The following is a 23917-nucleotide window of genomic DNA, read 5'->3' on the forward strand; positions in this document are numbered from 1 at the left end:
TTTTGGCTGCAGAAATCTGTTAAAAAACGTTTTAGTACAACTTTGATAAGCCGCACTGCTTGATGAATTGTCAGAGCATTACGGCTGCCGTAGTGAGGAGCTTCACGGAGGAATCTGGGTCCAAAACTCCGTCAGATTCAGGTCCCAAAGTCAAACGAACACTGAGAGTTAAAGACGGTCTAAATTCTTTCATCTTTAATAAAATCATCAGCGTTGCTGCTTTACCAGGTGTAACAATTAAGTTTTACATCCATGAAAACAGAATTTATTAAATTTAACGGAGTTAGTTAACAGGAAGTTAGCTCGCTAGTTTCCACCTAAACATTTCATACCATGTTCTGACAGAGATTTATGAAAAATTCAAACGTACAGCTCTGTTATCACTTCCAACATAAATGAAGACAGAAAACTAAACAGCAGTGGCGTTTGCAGGGTTACTGAAGTTGGACTACCTGGTATATAATGTTGTGCTACGTGATTGCTAGCGACACAGCTATGTTAGCATAACATTAGCACATTAGCTGGAGGATGAACGCCAACTTTTTTTCCACTCGATAAAGCGCAGTTTTTGGCTTACCCCTTATTTAAACAGTGCTTCATCTCTTTGCTATGACTGTCGCCCAGCATAATCTGCAGATGATAATGATTTTAGCCGCTGTGATGCTTTCGACCAAAACAGGCGCAGCTTGATGACATCATCAACATGCGCTATCGCGATAGAGCGGTATAGTCAAAATCTCTGTCGTTGGCCAAATTTATATCGTTTCTGTCGTATATCGTTTATATCGCCCACCCGTAATTTTAACAAATGATTTCATGGTTTTTCTAAGTATGCATATTTTGTATGCAGGAGCTGTGAACTTCAACAAAGCTGAAAGAAATGAGCCAGAAAAACTGTAATGCTGGTTAAAGCACAGCAGTCACCTGAGAGCAGTTTAAAGGTCAGACAAAGATGTGACTATAGTGGCTCTTTAAGCCATGTAAATATAATCATGTAAATATGACCCATGTCTGACTGAGACTTGATCAAATCTGCGTCTCTCCAGCCCCAGAGCTCAGAGACAGCTGTTTCTCAGCATCAGCTCTGGTAACGATTCTGTAATTACGGTTAATTAAAGACACCCAGCACAGCTGCTCTGCCACAACTCGGCTGCTAACAAGGGCGACTTGTCTGGAAGTGACACGTACTTTCTGGTTATCGATAAATGTGACTCATTTATTCGATCAGCCTGCTTTCACACACATTCAACATTCCTTCTTCTGGACATGTGTACGTTTCCCAAATCCTGCCTGGCCTTGTTTCCTGGCAAACACAAGATTCCAGGAAGAGCTAGTTAAAAAATATCACGGCCATCTGTGCGGACAGTCATCACAGACACGTCACGTGAAGGAAGTCACAACTGTGCTGCTAATTCATGCAAACCTCTGCGTTCCACAGGCAAGACGTGAAGCATAAAAACACTATCTATAACTCTGGAGACCGGGGTGCTAGAAGTGGGCCGTATAATTAAGGCGGAGAAATTGGCATTTAAAAATGGAATTCCATAGAGCTGCAATTTGTTTCCAACTGCACTGAATTATCCTGTTAAATGATGGACTCTGGCCAAAGCTGAATTTGGGAGTTTGCATATTTGGGACGACAGCCACACAGTGTAGATGAGCCCTGTGAGACTGCTGGGGTTAAAAAGCGTTTTAAACTGCAGAGTTTGCTCAACAAGTCAAACCTAACAACCGACTGTGGACAGAGCTACAACACCAGAGCCAGTGTTGGGAAGCTTACTTTTAAAATGTATTCCATTACAGATTACAGATTACATGCCCCAAAATGTATTCTGTAACGTATTCTGTTACGTTACTCAATGAGAGTAACGTATTCTGAATACTTTGGATTACTTAATATATTATCATGCTGTTTACAACTACATGAATGTACTATTGCTGTGATTTATTACTGTTACTGAAGGTCCGCGGCTCCGAACCGTAGTAAAGGGACCTCTGGCTAATACGGTGGGTTCGTGTCGGCTCGTAGCTGAAAACTAGCTTTACTTTGTTGTCTGGGTCAACTTTGCTAGCAGAGACAGAGAGAGGCGTTGAAAGGCTGCTCCAACAGAACTTATTGTTTCAGAGGAAAACACGAACACGGTGTACAGTCGAGTCTTAATAGCTTACTTACAGCTGGGCTCGTCAGGCTCTCTTCTTGGCTGCAGTGGTTATTATTATATTTACATGCTTCCAGCTCCCGTTTCTGCTCGATGACAGCTCGTACTTTTCCTTTTTCTCCCTCCCTCGCTCACAGACACATAACGGGTATGGCAGTCCATTCTCCCTGCAGCACGGACTACACTGCCCATGATGCTACATTCTTTAGAGCTATACCGGTAGCATTCTGCCTGTTAGCTTAGCACAACAACAAAAAGGCCTCTCTCACCCAGGAAACACGCAGAGAGAGAGCGTCACCCTGTAACCATGGCAACCGTAACGCTGCCGCCTGGAACAACAGAACGTAGCTGTCAAACAAAACCCAAACAGTCCTGACCCGCGACAATATGAAACAGGGAAGTACCGCCGTGTAATCCATTTATTTCAACAAAGTAACTGTATTCTAAATACCACCTTTTTAAACGGTAACTGTAACGGAATACAGTTACTCATATTTTGTATTTTAAATACGTAACGGCGGTACATGTATTCCGTTACTCCCCAACACTGACCAGAGCGGACCGCTCTTTGATTGGGTCACCAGCTGGAAGCTTGTCAGAGGAACAGCGACCCAACAGCTCATATGAAGACGGTTTCTTTTAAATCACACGTCAACAAAGTTACAGCCTTTTTACAGCTCAGGTGACATTTTCTAAACAAAGCCAGTTTCTTCCAGCTGAGAACTTTTTTGAAGATTAAGAACGTTTTCTTATCTGCTGACTTGTAGAAAATAATTCCTGCTTTCATTCCACGCAGGCCTGATTCCTGCAGCAGCCTTTATTTTGGAATCACACAGGCTCTGCTTTCTCGTCTGCTCGCTCAGAAAGCAGCAGTTCAACCACTGACTGTGAAAGGAGGATCCACTGTGGACAGAGACACGCTTACACCTACAGTTGGTTCACAAATGATTCATGACTGTGGGGCAAAGCTGGAGAGACTCCAAAGAGGAGCAACATGCAAACTCCTACCAGTTGATTCAGACCTCTGTGCACGCTCTTCTTCATCACTCGTTCATTTCTTTCTGGAGGAGAAGCTGGCAGGATTATAACTTCATGTTTGAGATCAGCTCCTGACACATTCGTCTCAGAAGAGCAGAAGTTACAACATGATCCTCGATCGCTTTGGTAAACTGACTCATCTCTGCCCATAAAGTTGTTTGACCTTTGACCCAGATTACTGCAGCCTCAGAGGCCTGCAGACGTTCTTGCACGGTCACACGCTCCGCCGTTTTAGCACCTTTTCCATCAACCAATCACTGAGCTGTAAAGTTGTCAGTAAACTGGTCACGTGGCCGTTGCCGTGGGTAACCCCGGCTCGGGGAGTGTGACAGGAAGTCACTTCACTTCCACGCCCCTGAGGAGCATGACTTCATAGCCAACGCACAGATTTTACGGCACATCTGTGCTTCTGCCAGACGGGTCAAAGGCACGTTTTCCTCGCCCCGCCCTCCAGCCTTCTCCTAATCGTTACTTATGGCGGGAAGAGGTCCTGTTTTACAGCTCTGAGCCAAATGATGACCACTGTGTGTGTGAGATGCATTTTTCTGTCTGTTAGCTTCTTGTGTCTCTGTCTCGCTGTGTGCACCGTTCAGCGTGTGTTCGTGGGCTTGCAGGAATGTGAGTATGTGCAAAGGCTCTGGCAGGGCCGGGCGTGACTGATGAGCTGACTTTGGCCCACTAAAGCAATGAGGCTGAACGCACCGCGTGCTACTTAACACGCACTGACACAACTTTCTTGCTCCCACAGTGGTGCTTAACAACAATGTTTGCAGTGTGTCTTGCACGTATTAACTTTATACTGAGAAGCCGCACACTGTGCAGTAATCTCATAAAGACAAACATGATTTCACACACTCTGTATGCGAAGTACAACACTTTGCTCCAAACACACATCCTGAGTGGTCTGTAACTAATCCAGCCGACTGAGCCGGGCAGCCAGACTCTCCACTGTAATCCTGACAAACCCCGTGACCTGAGCAGTCTCAGGCTCCACACGCTGCTATTACACCGGCCTGAGTGTGACTGTGAGAGTAAGGTGGGACAGAGACGTGTGGCAGAGGAAAAGAAACGCTTCACAGCTTTGAACAGTAGAGTGAAGTAAAGCCTGAAACCATTCAGAGGACTAAAGGAAATCTCTGCACTTTCCATTATAACAGTGACAGCTGATTGTTTTGCTTGTGCTAGTAAGAAAACACACAAATGGACGTCACGCTCTCAAGCAAAAGGCTTGAATTTGAAGAAAAAGAAACCACCTCATGTTCAGGACTTGATACAAGACACATGTGACTAGGGATGGGTACCGGTATCCGGTGCCATGATGGCACCAGTTCTGACATAAACGGTAGTAACCAGACAGAAAAGCAGCGCACATTTCGGTGCTTTTTTTCCCTGAGATGTGACACACTTTAGATTCTAGCCAATCATTTTACGTTTCCGAGGATAGTAGGCGGGTCCAGGTACATACGTTCTTTTAGAGCAGAGCTACAGATTAAAAATGCCCAAGGCGAAGCGGTCAAAGTCTGGCTGTACTTCACAGCAAAAGATGCAAACTCAGCAGCTGCAACAAGTGCTTTAAGCTGATACTGTGATACTGTCAAAGGAGGTAACACCTCAAATCTGATGAAACATCTGGCGACGCATAGCGTTTTTTTAAAAGCCGAGAAATGCGCCGTATTTGATAGCTTGCTGCGAGACCTCACACCGAGCACATCTACTGCGGGTGTGGTGCCTGTTATCGGACCCGGAGTTAGCAACATCCCCAAAAACCCGAAGAGGAGAGTCCTGGCCCCTAGCCCTGCCAGTGTAGCAGAAATGATGAGGATGATGATGCAGCAGCAGCCGTTCTTCTCTGCGTGAGTAGCTTAATGTTGTTCATGTGTAATTTACGTTGAGTAGGCTAACCACGTTATTACATTAATGCATGTAAGGTGAACTAGCAAACACCATCATAGCTACATGCGGCTGTCTTCTTGTTTGATGGCAGATACTCCCTTCACCCTGGACAAAAAGGCTAAAATGACCAAAGAAAAAGTGGAAAACAGTTAAACATGAGAGGTTTTTGGACAAAGTTTGTGTTTTTTCCATTGATTAAGCTGCTTCCAGCCAAGAGTGATACCATATATGCCCCATAGCTGCAGAAAAGGCTAACATTGTTATCTTTTTACAAAAAAACAGCTGAACATGAGAGGTTTTAACAAAGTTTGTGTTCTCCGTTCTTTAAGCACCGGTTTGAGCACCGTTTAAGCACCGGCACCGTTTCAAAAGTACCGGTTTGGCACCGGTGTCGGATAAAACCTAAACGATACCCATCCCTAGTTATGACCCTTACATGATGTCATTTTACATGAATTTGGTACCCGACTATTTGCAGAAGCAGCTAAAGGTTTTCTGCTTCTGAATAACTCGACTGGTCTTCTCATATTTATGCTAAGACACTGCTGGCTACGTCCTGCTTAGATATTCTGTGTATTGAGTTTTCAGAGGTTTTAATCTTTGGGCAAAGAGAGAAAGCGACTTTGTTTGATTTACTTAATCTACTGCTGCCTAATACAAATGCCAAATCAGCCAATCACATGGCAGCAGTTTATTTAAGTATGCAGACGTGGTGATGATCTGCTGACTGAGCATCAGAATAGGGAGGAAAGGTGATTAAAGTGACTTTGAATGTGTCATGTTTGTTGGTGCCACACTGAGTATTTCAGAAACTGCTGGGATTTTCCACACAGTCACGGTTTACCAGGAATGGTCTGAAAAACAAGGAACGTCACGTGAGTCGCAGAACTCTGGGAAATGCTGTGTTGATGCCAGAGGACAGAGAAGAATGACCAGCCTGTTTGGAGCTGATAGGAAGGTAACACTGGACAGGACGTCACTCCTGTCAGCTAACAACACTGAGGCTCACCAAAGCTGGACAACAGAAGATTAAGCAAAGGTTTCCTGGTCTCAGTCTCTGCTTTGGCTTTAAGGTGGCAGAGTTTGGTTTAAGCATGAAAGGATCCTGCTTTGGTTGTGGTGTAACAGTGACGGCGATACTGTTTGATACATATCAAATGTGTGTGTGTGTGGATACTGACCTCCTGCTCCACAGCTCGGGGAAAGCTGGCCATTCGAGCAGGTACACATGTTGGGTCTGGAACAGAAGCCATCGCCACAAGAATTCCTGCAAATCGCTGGAGACAAAGACAGAGCGGAAAGGAGAGTAGATCTAGTGACCATACATAATCACACAAACCAAATCGTGCTCTGCCTGTTTGCTTCTTCTCCGCTGAGTTTTGCGATGTGGGGAACTTACGAACAATGCACTGGTTTCCTCCCGGCAGAGTCTTCCAGCCTGGACAGCAATATGAATGGAAGCGAGAGCCGCACACATTGGGTCTGATAGAGAAAAGAACAAAGAAACACGCTACTTACTGCTGCCAGCACACTTCAGTACATCATTAAACACACACATCAGCTCATTTCTGAGGAGCCCAGAACCTGCTCGGTCTCTGCTTTCAGAAAAAACAAACTTTGATATGAAAGCACTGTAAAGTGATGGATTGAGGTATTCTCAGGGTGGGTAGGAGGGAAATGCAAGAGGCCTTCAGCTCAGTGTTTTGTTTTCCTTCAATGCTCATTTCTAAGCTTGGAGAGACAGGATGTGTAGAGTCCTCCTCTCTCTCAAAGATATGCCCGGCCGCCCTGATTTCTGGCACAGACCTGCTGGTAGTCGGCTCTGATCCTTAGCGGTAGAGAGCAAACTTTGACCCTGTCTGACAGATGTAACACTCATCACAGCTCACGGCTGCTTGTCTGGCCTTAAAGGTTAGCCACAGAGTTTTCCTCAGAGGAAATGGCTAAACCACATCTAGAACCGACTGGGTCTGCTCACACACTCAAACACACACATAAACATGCCGTCAGAACTGAGGTCTGTTTTACAAGCTAATGAGAGGAGCTCTACAATCTCAGTCATCCGTGAATAAAAACACCTCTGTATATTTAAAGGAGGAGCCAATCGGTCGTCAAAGACTCGTGCAAGCACGAGACACTCAGGCCAGCTGTGTGGCTAAACTACTGTTATCCTCAGTGACCGTCCAGAGCGTATAATGACGAGTGTTTGCAGTCATCCCAGTTGGTCATTTGCCGATTGCATGACTAAGTAGCGACGGACCGCAGTGTGGTGAGTTTGGATGAAGCCTGATCCAGATGCTCATAGTAAAATAATTTGCCACAGGGACAATTTTCTACCCCCAGGATTTAATTTATCGTGTTGTGAAAACAGAAACTCAAAGTTTTTTTAACACCGAACACGAAGCAGTACAAACCAGACTCATAAAATAAGTTGGCAGAGCTGAGATGCTCTGAGTTCTGGTCCCTAAGTGACTGCTGGATACTCCATTTCCCATGATGCAGCTCAACACCAGAGCTAACAGAAATACCTTTGCCCCGTTTCTTTCTAAGAACATCAGCTCAAAGGCAGAAATGTCGAATTAAGAAATGCTGAATGGACTCCGGTCACCCAGCACTCTACACTGCTCTCACTTTACATGACATACACGCTCATATTTATAACTATAACACACTCACACACACAGTGCTGGCTGTGATGCATTACAAAGTAACGAGATACTGTAATCACATTACATTATTTCGGTTTCTGTGAGAGAAGGTCCATCGATACAGGTCTCGAGGGTGGAAATATGGACGTTATTTTTATTGCAAAAACTGACAACGGCGCAATGGTAGAGTGGAAACTGCAACAGGGACAGAAACATCCGCATTATGCTGCAAACACAGCTTAAGCTCTTTGTAAGCACAGACAGCATGCTAACACCAAGCTAGCCAAAGACACAGAGCGACGTTAAAGCTGGTGTCCGGGTTTCACACCAGTTCGGCTTCATGAGCAGTGTTGCTAACTTAGCGACTTTGTTGCTATATTTAGCGGGTTTTCAGACCCCTTAGCGACTTTTTTTTCTAAAAAGCGACTAGCGACAAATCTAGCGACTTTTTCTGGTGTTATTGGAGACTTATTTATGACGACTTTTTGACGTGAAAGTGCGGGTTGCTCTTAAGACACCTGTGCGTCCAAACTGCAAATGAATCGCGCATGAGCGAAGCCGCCGCTGCCGCACTGACTGTAACGCAGTCAGTTCTTCTTTTACTGTGATGCTGTTTTGTGGATCAGGTTTAAAACTACTAATAAACACACACACAGTAACTCCACCAGAGTGCCTATTTCGGGTCACTTTTGCCGGTCCAAGCCCGGATAAAGGAGCAGGGTTGGAATTGTGACATTAAAAAACAATAATTGCTAAAAGAAATTTAATTCGAAGCTCTAAATAAACTCTAAATGCATTTAGGACGTTTTTTGCTCACTTTATGTCTCTTCCACGATGTTATTTCTCTCTCCAACAACGTAGGTTACAATTATATTAGCTTGACCAATTATGCAAATTAGGCGATGACGTCATTTATCGACTTTTAGGACAGCCAATAGCGATTTTCCTTACTGAGGCGTTGGCAACACAGTTCATGAGACATGCTAACACCCTCGTACGCAGTGGGAACAGAGGCCGGTTAGCGTAGCTTAGCATTAAGACTCAAAATGAATAAAGCAGCTAGTTTTCTTGGTCGACGGCTCATTAGTGTCTTTAAAGTTCAATAATTAAATACATTTCATTTTCTTTTTGCTAACTGTGAAAAAATTGTTGCCCAAATGTTTAAAAATTACAATTTTCCACTTTGCAAGGAGTTGATGTGCCCGACTGTCTTTGTTTTTTAACCAGAACAGCTGAAAAGATTTTAGATAGATTTTTAAACATTTTATGGGGACACTAGTTGATTTTAGTGAATAATAAAAAAAAGACAAACCAGTAACAGTCAGGTTGATGTATTTGTAGTTCCAACCCACTAACACCACAGTGCAGCTTTTCCTTGATTAATCCCAAATAAAACTGGAATTGAAGGCGTTGACGCTGATGAACTTAAGTTGCTCCTGTGTGCTTACCCCGCCTCACTGGGCAGCATCTGCAATCATCCTAGTTTTTTACCAGGAAGATGACAGCTGGAGTTTGAGTCTCTGATATATGGAGAGCACACCTCCAACCACATTCCCAGATGGCACTGGGGGACAACAGCACAGAAAAACAGGTGGGCAGGGAGACGAGAGGTATTAATGAAGGTAGAATGAACGGTCAGACAAAGAAAGAAGACAAACACGTAAAAGAACAACGGGGAAAATTTCTTTAAGGGTGTTTGCAGAAACCAAATTGTGACCTTTGGAGAGAAAGGAACGGTGATTAGGAAGAGGAAAGACTGGTTGGTGGGAAAGGAACAGGAGATCAGTGGGAGAGAAAGCAAACAAGTTTATGTTGAGAAGAAGCAGGAGAAGGAAAACAGAGATATGAAAACGAAGCAAAGAGCAGCGTGAACTGCACGAGGCCGGACCCTGAGTGGGGCTGCATTTCTGCAAACACACAAACCGAAGTTCAGAAATGGATACAGCAAGAATCTAAATGCCAACGCCTAACGAGCAAAATTATTTCCTGATCCATTCCTCCACGCAGCACTGACGGTTTTCCGCTGACCTGATGTCAATATACAACGAATTACGAGGGCGCGACTCCGAGGTCAGAAGCTCTGGTTTGTTTTCTTTCCTCTTTCTTTCACCTCTTTCCTCTGGGTCAGCGCCTTGTCTCCCGTTGCACAGAGGAGGCTTTAAGGGCGAACCAAGAGCAAAATGAAAAACTGCCATAAAAAGGAGTTTAAGCCCCGGGGGGTTCCCCCCAATATTGAAACGTCCTACTGTTCTCACAGCTAAAACTACAACAGATGAACTCTTCTGTGGCCATGTTGCTGCCTTTGAAGCTAACCCCCGTCCCGTGGATCGCTCATTAACTGCCATTAATAATAACAAAAGGGAAATAGCTGCCAGCTCATCCAAAGGAAAGTGAAGAATGAAGGCAAAGTTACAGAAGTGGCCCAGAAACCTGGTATGCTGAGAAAATGAGTCACCCTGCGTTGGCCAGTGCAGAGCAGCCGGACTCATAAAAACACCGACTGAAAGTTCACGGTGTCTTTGCCCACGTACGCTTGTGATTGCACTGGTCACAGGTTCAGACGCCTGAAGCCTCAAACAGCCCGTTTCTCTACAAACGAGTCAATGAGTGTGACAAAGAGAAAATGAGCTGCAGACAGATACGAAGCTGACGATGATCTGTAACTTTTTATAAGTCGGCTTTAACAAGCTGAATAAAATAATGTGCAACAGACAAAGGAGGAAAACTCTGGCCCAGCTCGAATGACACGTTTAAGCCCTTAAATGTGCAAAATGATTCAATGTTTGATGCTTTCAAAGCAGCTGAAGAAAACCATCAAGTTTAAAACCTGGAAAGAAACTCGGGCAAGTGAGAAAATTAAAAACTGAAGAACAGACTGGGATAAAAAAAGGAGGAACTCTGAAGATGCTAAACGCTGATCAAAGCGGAGCCAGAACAGGAACCACAATAAATCTGTTTTATCAGGCGTCAGTCAGAAGGACTGAGGAGATAAAGTTTTACAGTAACTGTCTGTGTTTTGTGGTTTTGTAGCGCGAGTGTTTGTTCTTATTGCTTTGATATAAAAAGAAGTGATTATTTTTCTGTGGGCAGAGATTATTCGTGCCATGAAAAGTGCTTCTTGTGAAGAAACATGGACTAATTGAACAAAGGTAATTGTAAAACAAACACAGCTACACAAATGTGTTTTTTGTGCGTATCAGAAGAAGGAAGGAAACTTGTGGCTAAGTCTTTTCACGCAGTCTGACATTAAGCAGCAGCCACACGCCAATCAGCTGTCCCAGATAATCCTGTCAGCTCACTCACAGCAGCATAAAATCCCAAAATGGATCCGAATGTGCAGAAAAGAGAAACTCTGAGGCTTTATTTTTAAGAGCGACTTTCTTTCCTGTGCTCTGAAAGCACTCCTGCAGGTCTGAGCTGAAACCGCTTTGATATCCAAAATCGTTCTTTATTCTGTTTCAAATCAGGCACAAGCCAAGGCAGTCTGTGAATAGAGGACCCCATCCAGGCCATCAGGGTGGTATTGACATTATCCTGGAAAGTAACTAAATGTAATCCTCTGGTTTGAGGCCGACTGGCTGCCAGTTTGGCAGCATCGAAGGCGCCTCATCTCAGCCGGGTGAGGAGCTGCCAAGCAGGGCATGAAGCAAGACTTCTCAGCCCGAACATACGAGCTTACTAAATGATAGAGAAATGATACACTCGTTTGAGTTGGCTGGTCTCGCTCTTTCCTTCTTCAGGTAGTCAATCACAGATTTAAGTAAAGCAGGTCAGACGGCGGTTTGCCGTGGGACGCGGAGCCAGCCGGCTCGGATTCGATCCCGCCTTCACATGAGGCGGTGCCAGGGTGCGGTGCGCTGCGGGAGCCCATAAATCAGTCAGTCAACGTCAAACCCAGCACTGCCGGAGACAGACCAGGGGATCTGGAGCTGTAGCCAGCAAATAAACACTGCACCTCAGCCCAAGGCCAACGTAATGACCATCGTCCCTGCATCTCCCACACGGAGAATCTGTGACAGCCTGCTGTGATTAGTACCACTCTAATGAATACACAGTGTTGGGGAGTGTACATGTACCGCCGTTACGTATTTAAAATACAAAATATGAGTAACTGTATTCCGTTACAGTTACCGTTTAAAAAGGTGGTATTTAGAATACAGTTACTTTGTTGAAATAAATGGATTACACGGCGGTACTTCCCTGTTTCATATTGTGGCGGGTCAGGACTGTTTGGGTTTTGTTTGACAGCTACGTTCTGTTGTTCCAGGCGGCGTTACGGTTGCCATGGTTACAGGGTGACGCTCTCTCTCTGCGTGTTTCCTGGGTGAGAGAGCGCCTGTTGTTGTTGTTGTGCTAAGCTAACAGGCAGAATGCTACAGGTATAGCTCTAAAGAATGTAGCATCATGGGCAGTGTAGTCCGTGCTGCAGGGAGAATGGACTGCCATACCCGTTATGTGTCTGTGAGTGAGGGAGGGAGAAAAAGGAAAAGTACGAGCTGTCATCGAGCAGAAACGGGAGCTGGAAGCATGTAAATATAATAATAACCACTGCAGCCAAGAAGAGAGCCTGACGAGCCCAGCTGTAAGTAAGCTATTAAGACTCGACTGTACACCGTGTTCGTGTTTTCCTCTGAAACAATAAGTTCTGTTGGAGCAGCCTTTCAACGCCTCTCTCTGTCTCTGCTAGCAAAGTTGACCCAGACAACAAAGTAAAGCTAGTTTTCAGCTATGAGCCCGACACAGAACCCACCGTATTAGCCAGAGGTCCCTTTACTACGGTTCGGAGCCGCGGACCTTCAGTAACAGTAATAAATCACAGCAATAGTACATTCATGTAGTTGTAAACAGCATGATAATATATTAAGTAATCCAAAGTATTCAGAATACGTTACTCTCATTGAGTAACGTAACGGAATACGTTACAGAATACATTTTGGGGCATGTAATCTGTAATCTGTAATGGAATACATTTTAAAAGTAACCTTCCCAACACTGTGAATACAGACCCAGTGTGAATGAAACTCAACAAACACTGAGCTCGCTCTAACAGCCCAAACTCGTCACAAATGAGATTTCTTCATTTTCGAGGCTTCCGTCCAGAGCTGCTCATGTGCAGATGACTAATTTTACCCGATGTCAGATGAACCGCCGTCGCTTTGGGCCAACGACCCCCAGAGTGTAGCTGAAACTAGATTCGACACTTGGGCTCGTGAGCTTTGGCCACGGGAGGCACCTTAAAAGAATCCTTTCAGTGACAGTTACCAGGCACACCGAGGCACACGCAGTAATCCAATCAAAACAATCAGAAACCAGCGTTTTGTTAAACGACTCTGGTTTGTGGTCCTCGCCGTGGCCCCAGCGTGCGAGCGGACCTTTTTTAGCATAAACACGCCCGAGTTTCAAAGCAAAGATGCTGTGAGTTCACTTCAGCGCAACTATCGCTGCATGAGCATTTTATTCCTGACGCTGTGGGGTTTCAAAATCTCAGCAATGTAATGGAAAACGTCTGCAGGCTTTTGTTACTTGTTCTCATGAAACCGCACTCTATTGATGGTAATAGTGCGCTATTGTGCAACGGTCTCCTCTCTCCCCTGCCTGTCACACGAACCGTGAATGTGAAGTATTGCTGATCACATGCTCGTGCTTATATTTGTGTCAGGCAGGATAAGTCGTAGGGTTGGTAAAGGGGCCGTGCACTTTGGTCTCCTTTAAATATGTCAAGGAAAAGCATGTGAGTCAGCCTGAGCGGCCTATTTGTGGTGCAGCGCTGGACATGTTGTGAGAGAAAACACCGGCTTGGTGACGCCGCCCGCACTTCTAATAAGCCTCAACTCAAAACCTCCAGCTATGCGCTCATAGTTTTCCTCTCTGGTACTCGGCTGTCTTTCATTCCAGCCCCACGTTGCTCCTTCAGCTGCTCCGTCACCTGCAACGGTGAAACAAACGCCCTTTTCATGCCCCCCGTGGGTGATACGAATACCTCATTTCCTGTGACTTGGCACCGGGGGAACCGTAAGCTGGGACAGATGGGAGACTGATTGGAATAACTGATGCAGACACTGAAGCTCCAACAAAACACGCTTTGTTTGTCAAGAAGAGGTGAAATATACAACGACAACTCTAATGTTCCTGATTCATGATGTTGGGGTAACAAAGTGAAAGAGTGAAACAGGAGGGAGGCGAGCGGCTGCAGCTGCTGAGATGATGTTTCTGGATGTTCCCCACACAGACAAATAAACAGCACTTCAAAAACATTCATAGGTTCAGATGTAAAATGCTTTGGTGTTCAAACTATGTCATGTTTGTCTGGGTGCACGCCACGGGCTCGTCGCTGTTAGATGCCTTTTTACGCATGAATGATTTAAAGCAGCGGTCTCCAACCTTTTTTGCGCCACGGACCGGTTTATGCCCGACAATATTTTCACGGACCGGCCTTTAAGGTGTCGCGGATAAATACAACAAAATAAAACTAGTACCGGTACCGAAAAAAAGAAAATTTATTCATAACACACGTGAAAAGACCCAGGAAAACCGAGTAAACGATAAAAATGATAACAAAATAACGCTGAAAACCGATAAAAACCCTGAAAACTATACATTTCACACCTGAGCCTCAACTCTCGCGGCCCGGTACCAAACGACTCACGGACCGGTACCGGTCCGAGGCCCGGGGGTTGGGGACCGCTGGTTTAAAGGTCAGCATGAAGTAGTTTAACAATGAAAAAGAAAATCCTTAGAAAACTCTGAAAAGCAGCCAAAGCCCAAAGAAAAACTTTGAAAGACCTTCAACAAAGACGAACTACTGCTCAAAACTTTGACTCCTGGGAAGGAAAATATAAAGAAATGAGTGGTTGATGTTATTGCACTGCAGCTCCCAGCTCACTGAATTTCTCTGTTAAATACTTTAAACACTGAGGCCTATAATCTCCTCACATTCCTGAATACCTTTGTATAGCGTAACCAGTACACTTCGGGGTATTTGGGTCATGACTTATAGAAAGCTGTGCTTTCACATATGTTCCACAAAACACAGGAGATTTTATTCTGTCTATTAATGTCAAATGTCCTGTTTTTGACGAAACGCTGCAGTATTCAGCAGCGTGATCTGGTGTAAGGCGAGCTCGGCCTGAGCCCAGAAAGCTCAGCAGCTCAGCAGAGAAAACATTCATGGTTTGAATCCTTGTTCAGATACAGAGACAAATGTTTCTACATGAACTTTGGTTCAGCCTGCAGTGCCATGTGACTCTGTATTATGTTTGTGATTGGCCATTGACAGTAAAACACACAGATTCTCACCCTCTCAATGTCTCTTGGCCGCGGCGTCGAACCCGCTGCGCCTCCCTCTGGTCCACGGTGCCGGTGAAGCGGCTAGCTTGGTACGGGCCATTCCCAGTTTGACTGCAAGCCACCTGAACCGCCCCGAGGCACATCACCACCCATCCCAGCAGAGCCTGAGTCAGCTTCCCAGATCCCATCGGTCGGCTATACCTCCACCTGAGTCCCTCCTGTGCTGATGCTCACTCCGTGACTCTTCACTTCACGGACCCAGACGGAGCAGCAGGACCTGGACCTGGATCCAGACCAAATCACGGCGTGCACTCCACAGTAAGAGCTAGACAGAGGAAGAAAGGATATTAAAGTTAGGAGACAAGTTAAACACAGACGTTGGTCTAACAGGAAGCACCTTTCCTTTTACTCTGCAGGCCCGTTTCACAGCATGACCTGAGTTCATTTGAATAAACTAGATGTTTTTAACACAGCTAATTACAGAAAAGTTCATCTTAACTATGTTTCTCATCAGCTCTGTGACTCCATCACATCATCAGTGTTTTAGTTCATCCATCCATCTTCATCCGCTTTATCCGAGGCCGGGTCGCGGGGGCAGCAGCCTAAGCAGAGAGCCCCAGACCTCCCTCTCCCCAGCCACCTCCTCCAGCTTATCCGGGGGAACACCAAGGCGTTCCCAGGCCAGCCGAGAGATATAATCTCTCCAGCGTGTCCTGGGTCTGCCCCGGGGCCTCCTCCCGGTGGGACATGCCCGGAACACCTCACCCAGGAGGCGCCCAGGAGGCATCCGTACCAGATGCCCAAACCACCTCAGCTGGCTCCTTTCGATGTGGAGCAGCAGCGGCTCTACTCTGAGCCCCTCCCGGATGGCCGAACTTCTCACCCTATCTCTAAGGGAGAGGCCAGCCACCCTTCGGAGGAAGCTCATTTCCGCCGCTTGTATCCGCGATCTCGTCCTTTCGGTCACTACCCACAGCTCGTGGCCATAGGTGAGGGTAGGGACGTAGATCGACCGGTAAATTGAGAGCTTCGCTTTTACACTCAGCTCCCTCTTCACCACGACAGACCGGTGCAGCGTCTGCATCACTGCAGCTGCAGCCCCAATCCGTCTGTCGATCTCCGGCTCCCTTCTCCCATCACTCGCGAACAAGACCCCGAGATACTTGAACTCCTCCACTTGGGGCAGAAACTCATCCCCGACCTGGAGTTCAATTAGTTCAATTCAATGTTATTTTCAAAGCACCAAATCACGATAACAGTCGCCTCAAGGTGCTTTATATTGTAAAGACCCCCACGAACAGTCGCCCCCTGTGAGCTACAACCTGACAGCAGTGGGAGGGAAAACCTCCCTTTAAACAGGAAGCCATCTTCTGCAGCCGGTGGGGGGTGGGGGTGGGGGGGTGGGGGTGGGTGTTTTGGTTAAGCATTGATTCTTCAAGTGGCAGATGTTACATTTATCAAACCTTTATCAATTATCTTTGGCTATTATATCTGTTTCTATACAGTGTTAGCTCGTTAAACTACTTCAATGTTTCAAGAAGCCAGCAGTTTAAATATTTTACATTTTAGCTGTTTTATCTGTTCCTCGTTTGAACTTTCAGGCGACATCTTGATCTTACAGAGCTGCTCGTACAAGCTTCCCTGTCTGGGTCTTCTGAGAGCACCAAGTTACATCCCAAGAGGTTCACGCCAAGGAAGACAGTAGATTTATGCTTCGAGGATAAACTGACAGGTTGAACAGTGGCACTGACACCTGTGCGTCATGTGTAGTTACACTTCGGGGGGAGGTGCATGTCGGGTTAGGTGCTGGTGGGCGTGACGATGGTGTAGAGCTGCTGTTAATCTTAGTGTAACAGCCTCACATTTACACCTCGCAAAGCTTTGGATGAGGAGAGTTTAACACCACGTCAACTTCTCTGCTTGGTATCTGAATTTCAAACACTCTGTAATGTTGTTACAATAAACTATTTATGGTATCTTATTGATGATGATAACTTTGCTAGTTAATTAATTGAGTTGATATATCGTTAAAGCTCCATGTCTACCCTGTGTAACGAGCAGATCAAATAAATGATGCCATCATAGATTTCTGACCACTGTGAAGAGAGCACGATATACTCCGATGCAAAACACTTTGCATTTGATTTTCTTCTTTCCTTTGAGATGCTGGGCGGTTACAGTAAGACAATAGAAAACATGTGATTTGAGGAGACGCAAGGAAAGAGAAGAGAGACTTAAATTCTGACTTGATCTGTTTTCAGTATACTGCACTTCAAAGCCTGCTCGTAACAAGTTTATCACTCAACAGACACAGAAAACTGCAAAAACTGGGAAAGAGGTCATAAACCGATTAGAGAAACACGCTGATGTCAAACATACAGCGTTCAGTGTTGTTTACTGACATTAAAAAGGATAATAAAGATTTTACTTATTAAAATTAAAACAAAGTGAAGGGGAGGTTATTTTTGCCCTTTGGGACAAAGAAGAAGCTTTTACACTGCTGCCCCTTAAAGGATAGTGTGTCGTTTACACATATTATCTTTAGCTTTAGCTCAACTTTATTGCTGAGAACATAAATCTAACAGCTACTGAAGCACTTCTGCTGTGATTTCATTCACACACCTACTGGTCCAAATGGCTGCCGTCAGACCAGAGGGAGCCAGAGAGCAGGACGAGCGGCTGCTGGTAGAAAAGCAGGAGTTGAGGGTTAGATAGTCTGTACAGTGTCAGATGATCATTTCACAACCAGAAAGAAAACTGGTCAGTAACAAAGAACAATCAGCCATTTATTCACTCATACAGTGTTCATCGAGTGATTTATGGAGCCTTGGTTTCTAACTGTAACTGTGCAGCTCAGTCTTAAGGGCGTCAGACAGCCATGAGGCTCATTCTTTACTCCTCACAGACTACGGGTTTAACGGGGAACTCTGGGCCCCCTGTGATATACAACCTCAGCAAGCCCAGTGTCCAACCGCATCACATAGCTGGACACGGAACACAGGAGAAATATGGCCCCACATCCTTAGAGATGGATGAGCCGTGAACTCAGACACGGGGAGAGGAAGCTGGCAAACCCGGCAGGAAGAGATGGATGTTGAGGAAAAAAGAAATGTGAACATAATTCTCCACTATTATACTATATTTCACATTTCTTTAAGGCAAAAAAAATGGAGCGCGTCCAAACATGAATCTGGCGCAACTTTTACGCGACGTCCTTTTTTAATCGTCGCTTTTTGTTCTAAACACTGATTCAAATAAAAATCCCTCGAAAACCGAAATGTTGCGCTCCCTGCAGCTGAGTGTGGAGGCGGGATCAGAGCCGAACAAAAGAAATGCGTGATCAATTACGGAGAGCGAGCTCTGCCGAGCACTCCTCCGAGTGTGCTGTCAAAATAAAGCAGGTAAAGCATCCGTCACGATTATCGTTTAATCGTCGGACCGCTGGTGCCAAACATGCCCTTTAACGCGGCACAAAACGAGCCTGTTTGCTTAGAGATAAAATCACACCAAGCACAGTTTACACTCTTTTCCACCTAAACAGTTAATAATTACGTAAGGTGCAACATTACAAGTACATTTAAGCCTGCTGATAATCCACTGCACGGAAGCGCAGAGAATTTGGAGCAGGCTGTGCACAAGTGTGTCTGGTTCAGTCCAACTCTTAAAAAGTGCAAACCAGCCATTCAAGACATCTGCTGCAAGCGGACCAAGAAAAGCACATAAGAGTTTCCACGATAGTGACGCGCGGAAAAGAGATCTGCACCACGACTTTATGAATGGAGAAAAACGCAACATCAACTCCGACTAGTTGAAACACAACAGATGGAAAATAGGTGAGTGCGCTCTTCATTCCGCTTTACGCTCCAAGAAACCGCACTAAAACTCAAACAAGGCGAGCAACGCATTATCTGCAAAACGCGACGAGCCCGTTTTAACACCAAAAAGCCGGTTAGAGGGAAAAGTGCAGCATCCGCGCTTCATCCGTTAGCGTTCTTAGATTTTTCCATCTACCTTTGTGCATCTTCAGATGGCAGCCATGCATATAAAGAGATAACAACGGGCTGCTGGAAGAATGGTCAGAGCCATTGATAAGCACATTTTAGTGTTGTCAAGAGGTACTAATACCTTGCAGCAGTTGGAGCGCCTTGGCGTCGAGGAGCCCCGTCGGAATTCGAGACAGGATATGTGCCCCCGAATGGAATATTGAACTATAGCCGTGTGAGAAAAAGAGAAAAGTTAGGGAATTGCCCTGTTTGGGAGAGGGGAGGGGACACAGAGTGAGGCAGACACTGGGCGAGAGGGGGGTAGTAACGGACTGCAGGACAAACCCACATTCCTCAAGACTCCTAGAGTTGTTATAACAGGGGCCAAGTAGCTAAACCTCCACACTGTGGCTGACATAGCTCCACTATCATCACCGAGCACAAAACTCCCCTTCAGGCTAAACCGAGTGATGAGATAAGAGCTCCTCAAAGGAAATATTCTTGGATGCCGAACGAATCACAACATCAGGCAGTGGAGACAGAGCAAACCTGCCAAATGGTTTCTAATGATGTTGGTGATCAGAGCTTAAAATACTGAGATTAGGTTGTTGTAGATATAAAGTTTTAAAAACGTGGCTCTGATCACAGACCATTCATTTTCATTTACATCTAAGTATAAAGCAAGTGTTTCAAGTGTGCACTTGCTGTTCAAACAGATTTATCTGTTTACTGCCTGCCAGTGGCTGACACATCCTTTATTGCCACAAGTGTTGGTAAGTTAGCATTCATGGTTGGTTATATTGGTCAGGACAGCTGAGCAGGTCTCAGAGCTGAACTGGTTCAGGGCAGCTCTACAAAGGAGACTTTTTTGAAACAAAGTCTCATGAAAATGAAGATTCAGCTTGGCTTAAACACAGCAGTCAGTTGGATTTTCATAGCTAATTCACTGCTCAGGAGAAAGGTGTGATTGCAGTTGCATGTCAGTGAGCTCAGGCCAGTGTCCGACCAATTTGCCTGCATGTGCAAAGATAATAAAGGAAGCGAGGTGTGCTTGAGTTTAAAATAATCTTCTTTAGGTTCCTCGAAAACGTTTCTCGTCTTGGATGGGCGGAGAAACGTCGTCACGAACCAGCTGCCTTCTTCTTAAGCAGCTGAGACGACGTGTCCCAGATGACTGAGAACCAACTTTTAACCAACTTTTAAACTTTTGACGTGCAGATAAAAACATTGGCAGTGAAGAGTTACGGCTTTCATGGTGCATTACGGCACCTCCGAGTCATCTGAATATCCTGACCCTGTTTGGAGAGCTATCAGTTAAAAGTAGCACCGTGTGGTTTAATGGAACCACTAATGTTTCTGAATACTGGTATAAATGCTCCTTTGCCACGTGACCAGCACCACTAAGCCCTCCAATGACCTCAAACTCTTTGGAGGAGAACGAGCCGATGGGGTATTTACAGGGGACACTTTGTCTCCTGGCTGTTCGCACATCGGTTTGGTATGCGTCAGAAATGGTATTTTTACACAACACCTGGTACCTGGAAATGCTTTTTATTTCCCCAAACATCCTCCACCTGAAGCCTGACAAAGGAGCTTTGTGGTAACATCTTCGGCCCGTTTTCGAGGAGAACATTAACAAAGCTGGATAATTACGACCATGTGCGCGATCCTTTTTTGTCTCTGCAGGACACGGCATGATCTAAATTTGCCAAACTGAATGCTGGCGGTGAGGATTTCCGGAGAAGAGATGATGTAAAACCACTTGTGATTATCACGGGATGTATTTAAATTTTATTGTTACTTATTTCCACATCGTGTTCACTGGTAGACTTTGTGTGCTCTTGGCACCAAACGCCAAACAGCAATGAAAGTATTAAGCCATATTCCCTTAAATTGGATCTCAGCGTTGCTGTTTTCTCTCCTTGGAGGCTGAAATAGACACGCAAACTTCCACATAGTTGCTTCATGCTGTTGGACATGGCAGGATGTTGATGGGAACATGCAGCATGCTGTGGGACCAGCTTTTGACATGCAGCAGAGTTACCCAGGATGATTTGCAGTGTGCTGCAGGAGCTCTCGGGGAGTCTCACAGTCTCACACTGACACAATGAAAGACTGGGACGACTAGAAACAAAGACCCTCAAGGAGCATTAAGCTCATTGTGTGTGTGTGTGTGTGTGTGCCTCCACCCTCTAAACAGGACCACATTTTGCCCAGCATTGATCTGGCTATAGTGAAAACACACCACTGTCTGGAGTGCATTGTACTTTTGGAGCAGGGACATACTTTTACTGCCCCCCCCTCTGCACTCGCTCTCTGTCACTTTCCACACGTACATATACACACATGTGTAAACACGCCCTCACACAGGCCTACCATGTGTGGACCAAAGGTAACAATGCACGGCTGCAGGAGCAGTCGAATGGAAAGACCAACGAATGGTGTGCACGGATGTTTCCAGTGGAGGACGATGTTCAGCTCAACACTTGCACATTACAAGATAAGAAGGTAAAAGAAGCTTTCAGGTTTATTATTACTCCTTGAAAAATGGTCCCTGTGAGACTCGTGGTCGGCGTTGTGGTGACTACATGGGCTCACGCTGACAATAGAAAGCCATTTGTTTCACACGGACCAGACTACATCATCGTCTGGCTCCGAACCAGCAGGAATGTGGGAGATCGGCCGCTGGTGTAGAGCTGAGCTCGGGGTTCCTCTTGTATGAGAGATGACAAGCCAGTACAGGAACCAGATGATGTTTGGATTGTCCTCACATGAACATCGCTCTGCACACGCACACATAAAGCCCGCGTACGCTTCAGTTCCCACACCTCACAGAGTCCACGTCTATGTCGGCTTTGATCGTCACTCACAGACTCAGCAGTGTCTCTATGACTGTGTTTCACCTGCACTCGTGTACTAGCTGAATTCTCTCCCAGTGCTAAAAGAAAGAACCACAAGACACCACCAGTGCGTGATGGAGGCTTTTAGATCCTCTTTAATCCAGGAGAGCCGTTACCGAGCCAAATCACTTTCCTGCTGCACTGCTGCCCATAGAGGTAACCTGGTGAACACGCAGGACGAGTATCTTACCAAAGCTACGACTGGGTAACTAACAGTTAACATTCACAAAGTTTATCATCTAAAACATATTAGTTCAGAGGTTCCTGCAGGCACAGTACATACGAAGTGAAAAAGCATGTTTGTGACACTTCTAGGTTTCAAACCATCAAACTAATATTAATATTTGACATAAATAACCCGAATAGACACAAAAATGCATTTTTAAATGATGACTTTATTTCTTAAAGAGAAACAAAACGATCCAAACCTACCTGGCTCTGTGTGGAAAAGTAATTGACCCCCCCAAACCTAATAACTGGTTGTGCCACTCTTGGCAGCAAGAACTACAATCAAGCGTTTGCTGGCAGCGAGTCTTTCACATCACTGTGGAGGAATTTTGGCCCCACTCGGTTTTGCAGAGCTGTTTTAGTTCAGCCACTCTGGTCCTGTTAGAGGTCCCACTGAAGTCTTTGACTAGTATTTCACATCGCTGTCCTCCTGTATAACCCAAGTGCTCTTCAGAACACAAACGTATGGCTCATAATAACATCTGATGATTTGAAACATCAGAATAGGAAGAAAAGAAGAAAAACAGACTTTTATGAGCTGTTTGCTCCTCTTCTAACCTCTCGGTTGGCACATCCTCGACTCATCCTCGTCCTCTTATCTTGGATATGAGTGCGGGACTTCAAGGCAACAGGTATTTAAGTAAAGGAGATGCTCTTGCTACAGAGCTGTAATTTTAAAGCATCAGTTTAAAAGGTTGTTCGTGGCAGAGCTGCTGCAGTTTTTTATGATTCCTATCAATTAAACTTTAAGGTGTTCATTTGTATTCAGATTAATTGAGGCATACACGTCACAGGTGAGGAGACCTGTCCACCAACAGGCCTGTTCTCATCTCTGTCTGTGCCTATTATGGTGCCTACTGTGTGCCGAGAGCGATTTCTGGGTCACAGAAGGAATGAGAGAGGAGGGACGTTAGAGACCTCCTAGAGACCCGGTTGAGTTATGCTTCAGGCCGATGTTCAGCTCAGAGAGTTAGAGCTAAGCTGCCAGCAGACCACTTTCAGAGCACTGGGTAAGACTAGGACAGTGAATACTAACCTTAATAAAGTGTTTGCACATGTGCCATACATGAGGAGAAGGAATAAGTGTTTATGCATCCTGTGTCTTCAATAAAGAGACAGGATGCAGGATCATGACCGCTCTGATTGCTCAGTTTAATCACGATGACCGGAAAGTCAAAGTCCTCACTTAGAGAAAGAATTTCAGAAATTTGAGTGCAAACTTGTTTGAGTGCATCGCTGACTGTCACACTTTATGTTCATACGGAGACATCACAGCGGTCACAGCAGAGCAGGGAGATGTGTGTGTCTGTTTGTGTGTTAGGGTGGGGCTGAGGGTTTTTAAGGATGATGTCTGGGTTAAAAGGTTGGTGTCATCATGATCTTGGGGTTTGTGGTTTCCCAGCAGGGGAACTTGCGGCTCCACTTGTGGTTTTTTCTCTGGCTGGGTAAAAATATGATTATTGCACGACACACACAGAAAGACACACAAACTCATTCAGAATTTGACAGACACACAGTCTTACTGCATCTCACATTTTTTTCCTCTTACCTCTTCATCGTTTGCTCACTCGCCTCGTCTCACCTGGAGCGTTGCTTTCCTCGGCTCTGCCTCGCGCAGCTGTGTTGCCCCAGTGATGCAGTGGGAGAGGAATGTCGAACTTCAAAGTATTACACGGGCAGAGACAAAAGATGTCAGTGTTCGGGTGGGGGGATGCGAATACGTGATCTAATAAAAGAGCACAGAAACACATTGGTCCGTTTAGACAAGGTTAGGCTACAGA

The 23917-nt window shown here is 45.4% G+C and overlaps 1 protein-coding gene across 2 annotated transcripts in view; it reads right to left on the reverse strand.

Moving 5' to 3' along the window:
- The window catches only part of fbn3 (fibrillin 3), a 77912-nt gene extending 58626 nt beyond the window's left edge, over positions 1–19286 (reverse strand). Inside the window, exons 1-5 of one of the 2 annotated variants that reach the window (XM_087836855.1) lie at positions 19151–19242; positions 17648–17704; positions 15035–15350; positions 6490–6572; positions 6272–6367 (exon numbers count right to left, since the gene is read on the reverse strand). In XM_087836855.1, the coding sequence (XP_087692981.1) occupies positions 6272–6367; positions 6490–6572; positions 15035–15213 (358 nt within the window). In that variant the 5' untranslated portion in view covers positions 15214–15350; positions 17648–17704; positions 19151–19242. Of the gene's footprint in view, positions 1–6271; positions 6368–6489; positions 6573–15034; positions 15351–17647; positions 17705–19150 lie in introns of both variants that reach the window. The other variant, XM_087836854.1, reaches the window with a different exon arrangement.
- Between the last annotated feature and the right edge of the window lie 4631 nt (positions 19287–23917).

The sequence above is a fragment of the Neolamprologus brichardi genome, chromosome 23, assembly GCF_056152115.1.
Source record: "Neolamprologus brichardi isolate AB-2024 chromosome 23, ASM5615211v1, whole genome shotgun sequence".
In the NCBI taxonomy this organism is placed as follows: Eukaryota; Metazoa; Chordata; class Actinopteri; order Cichliformes; family Cichlidae; genus Neolamprologus; species Neolamprologus brichardi.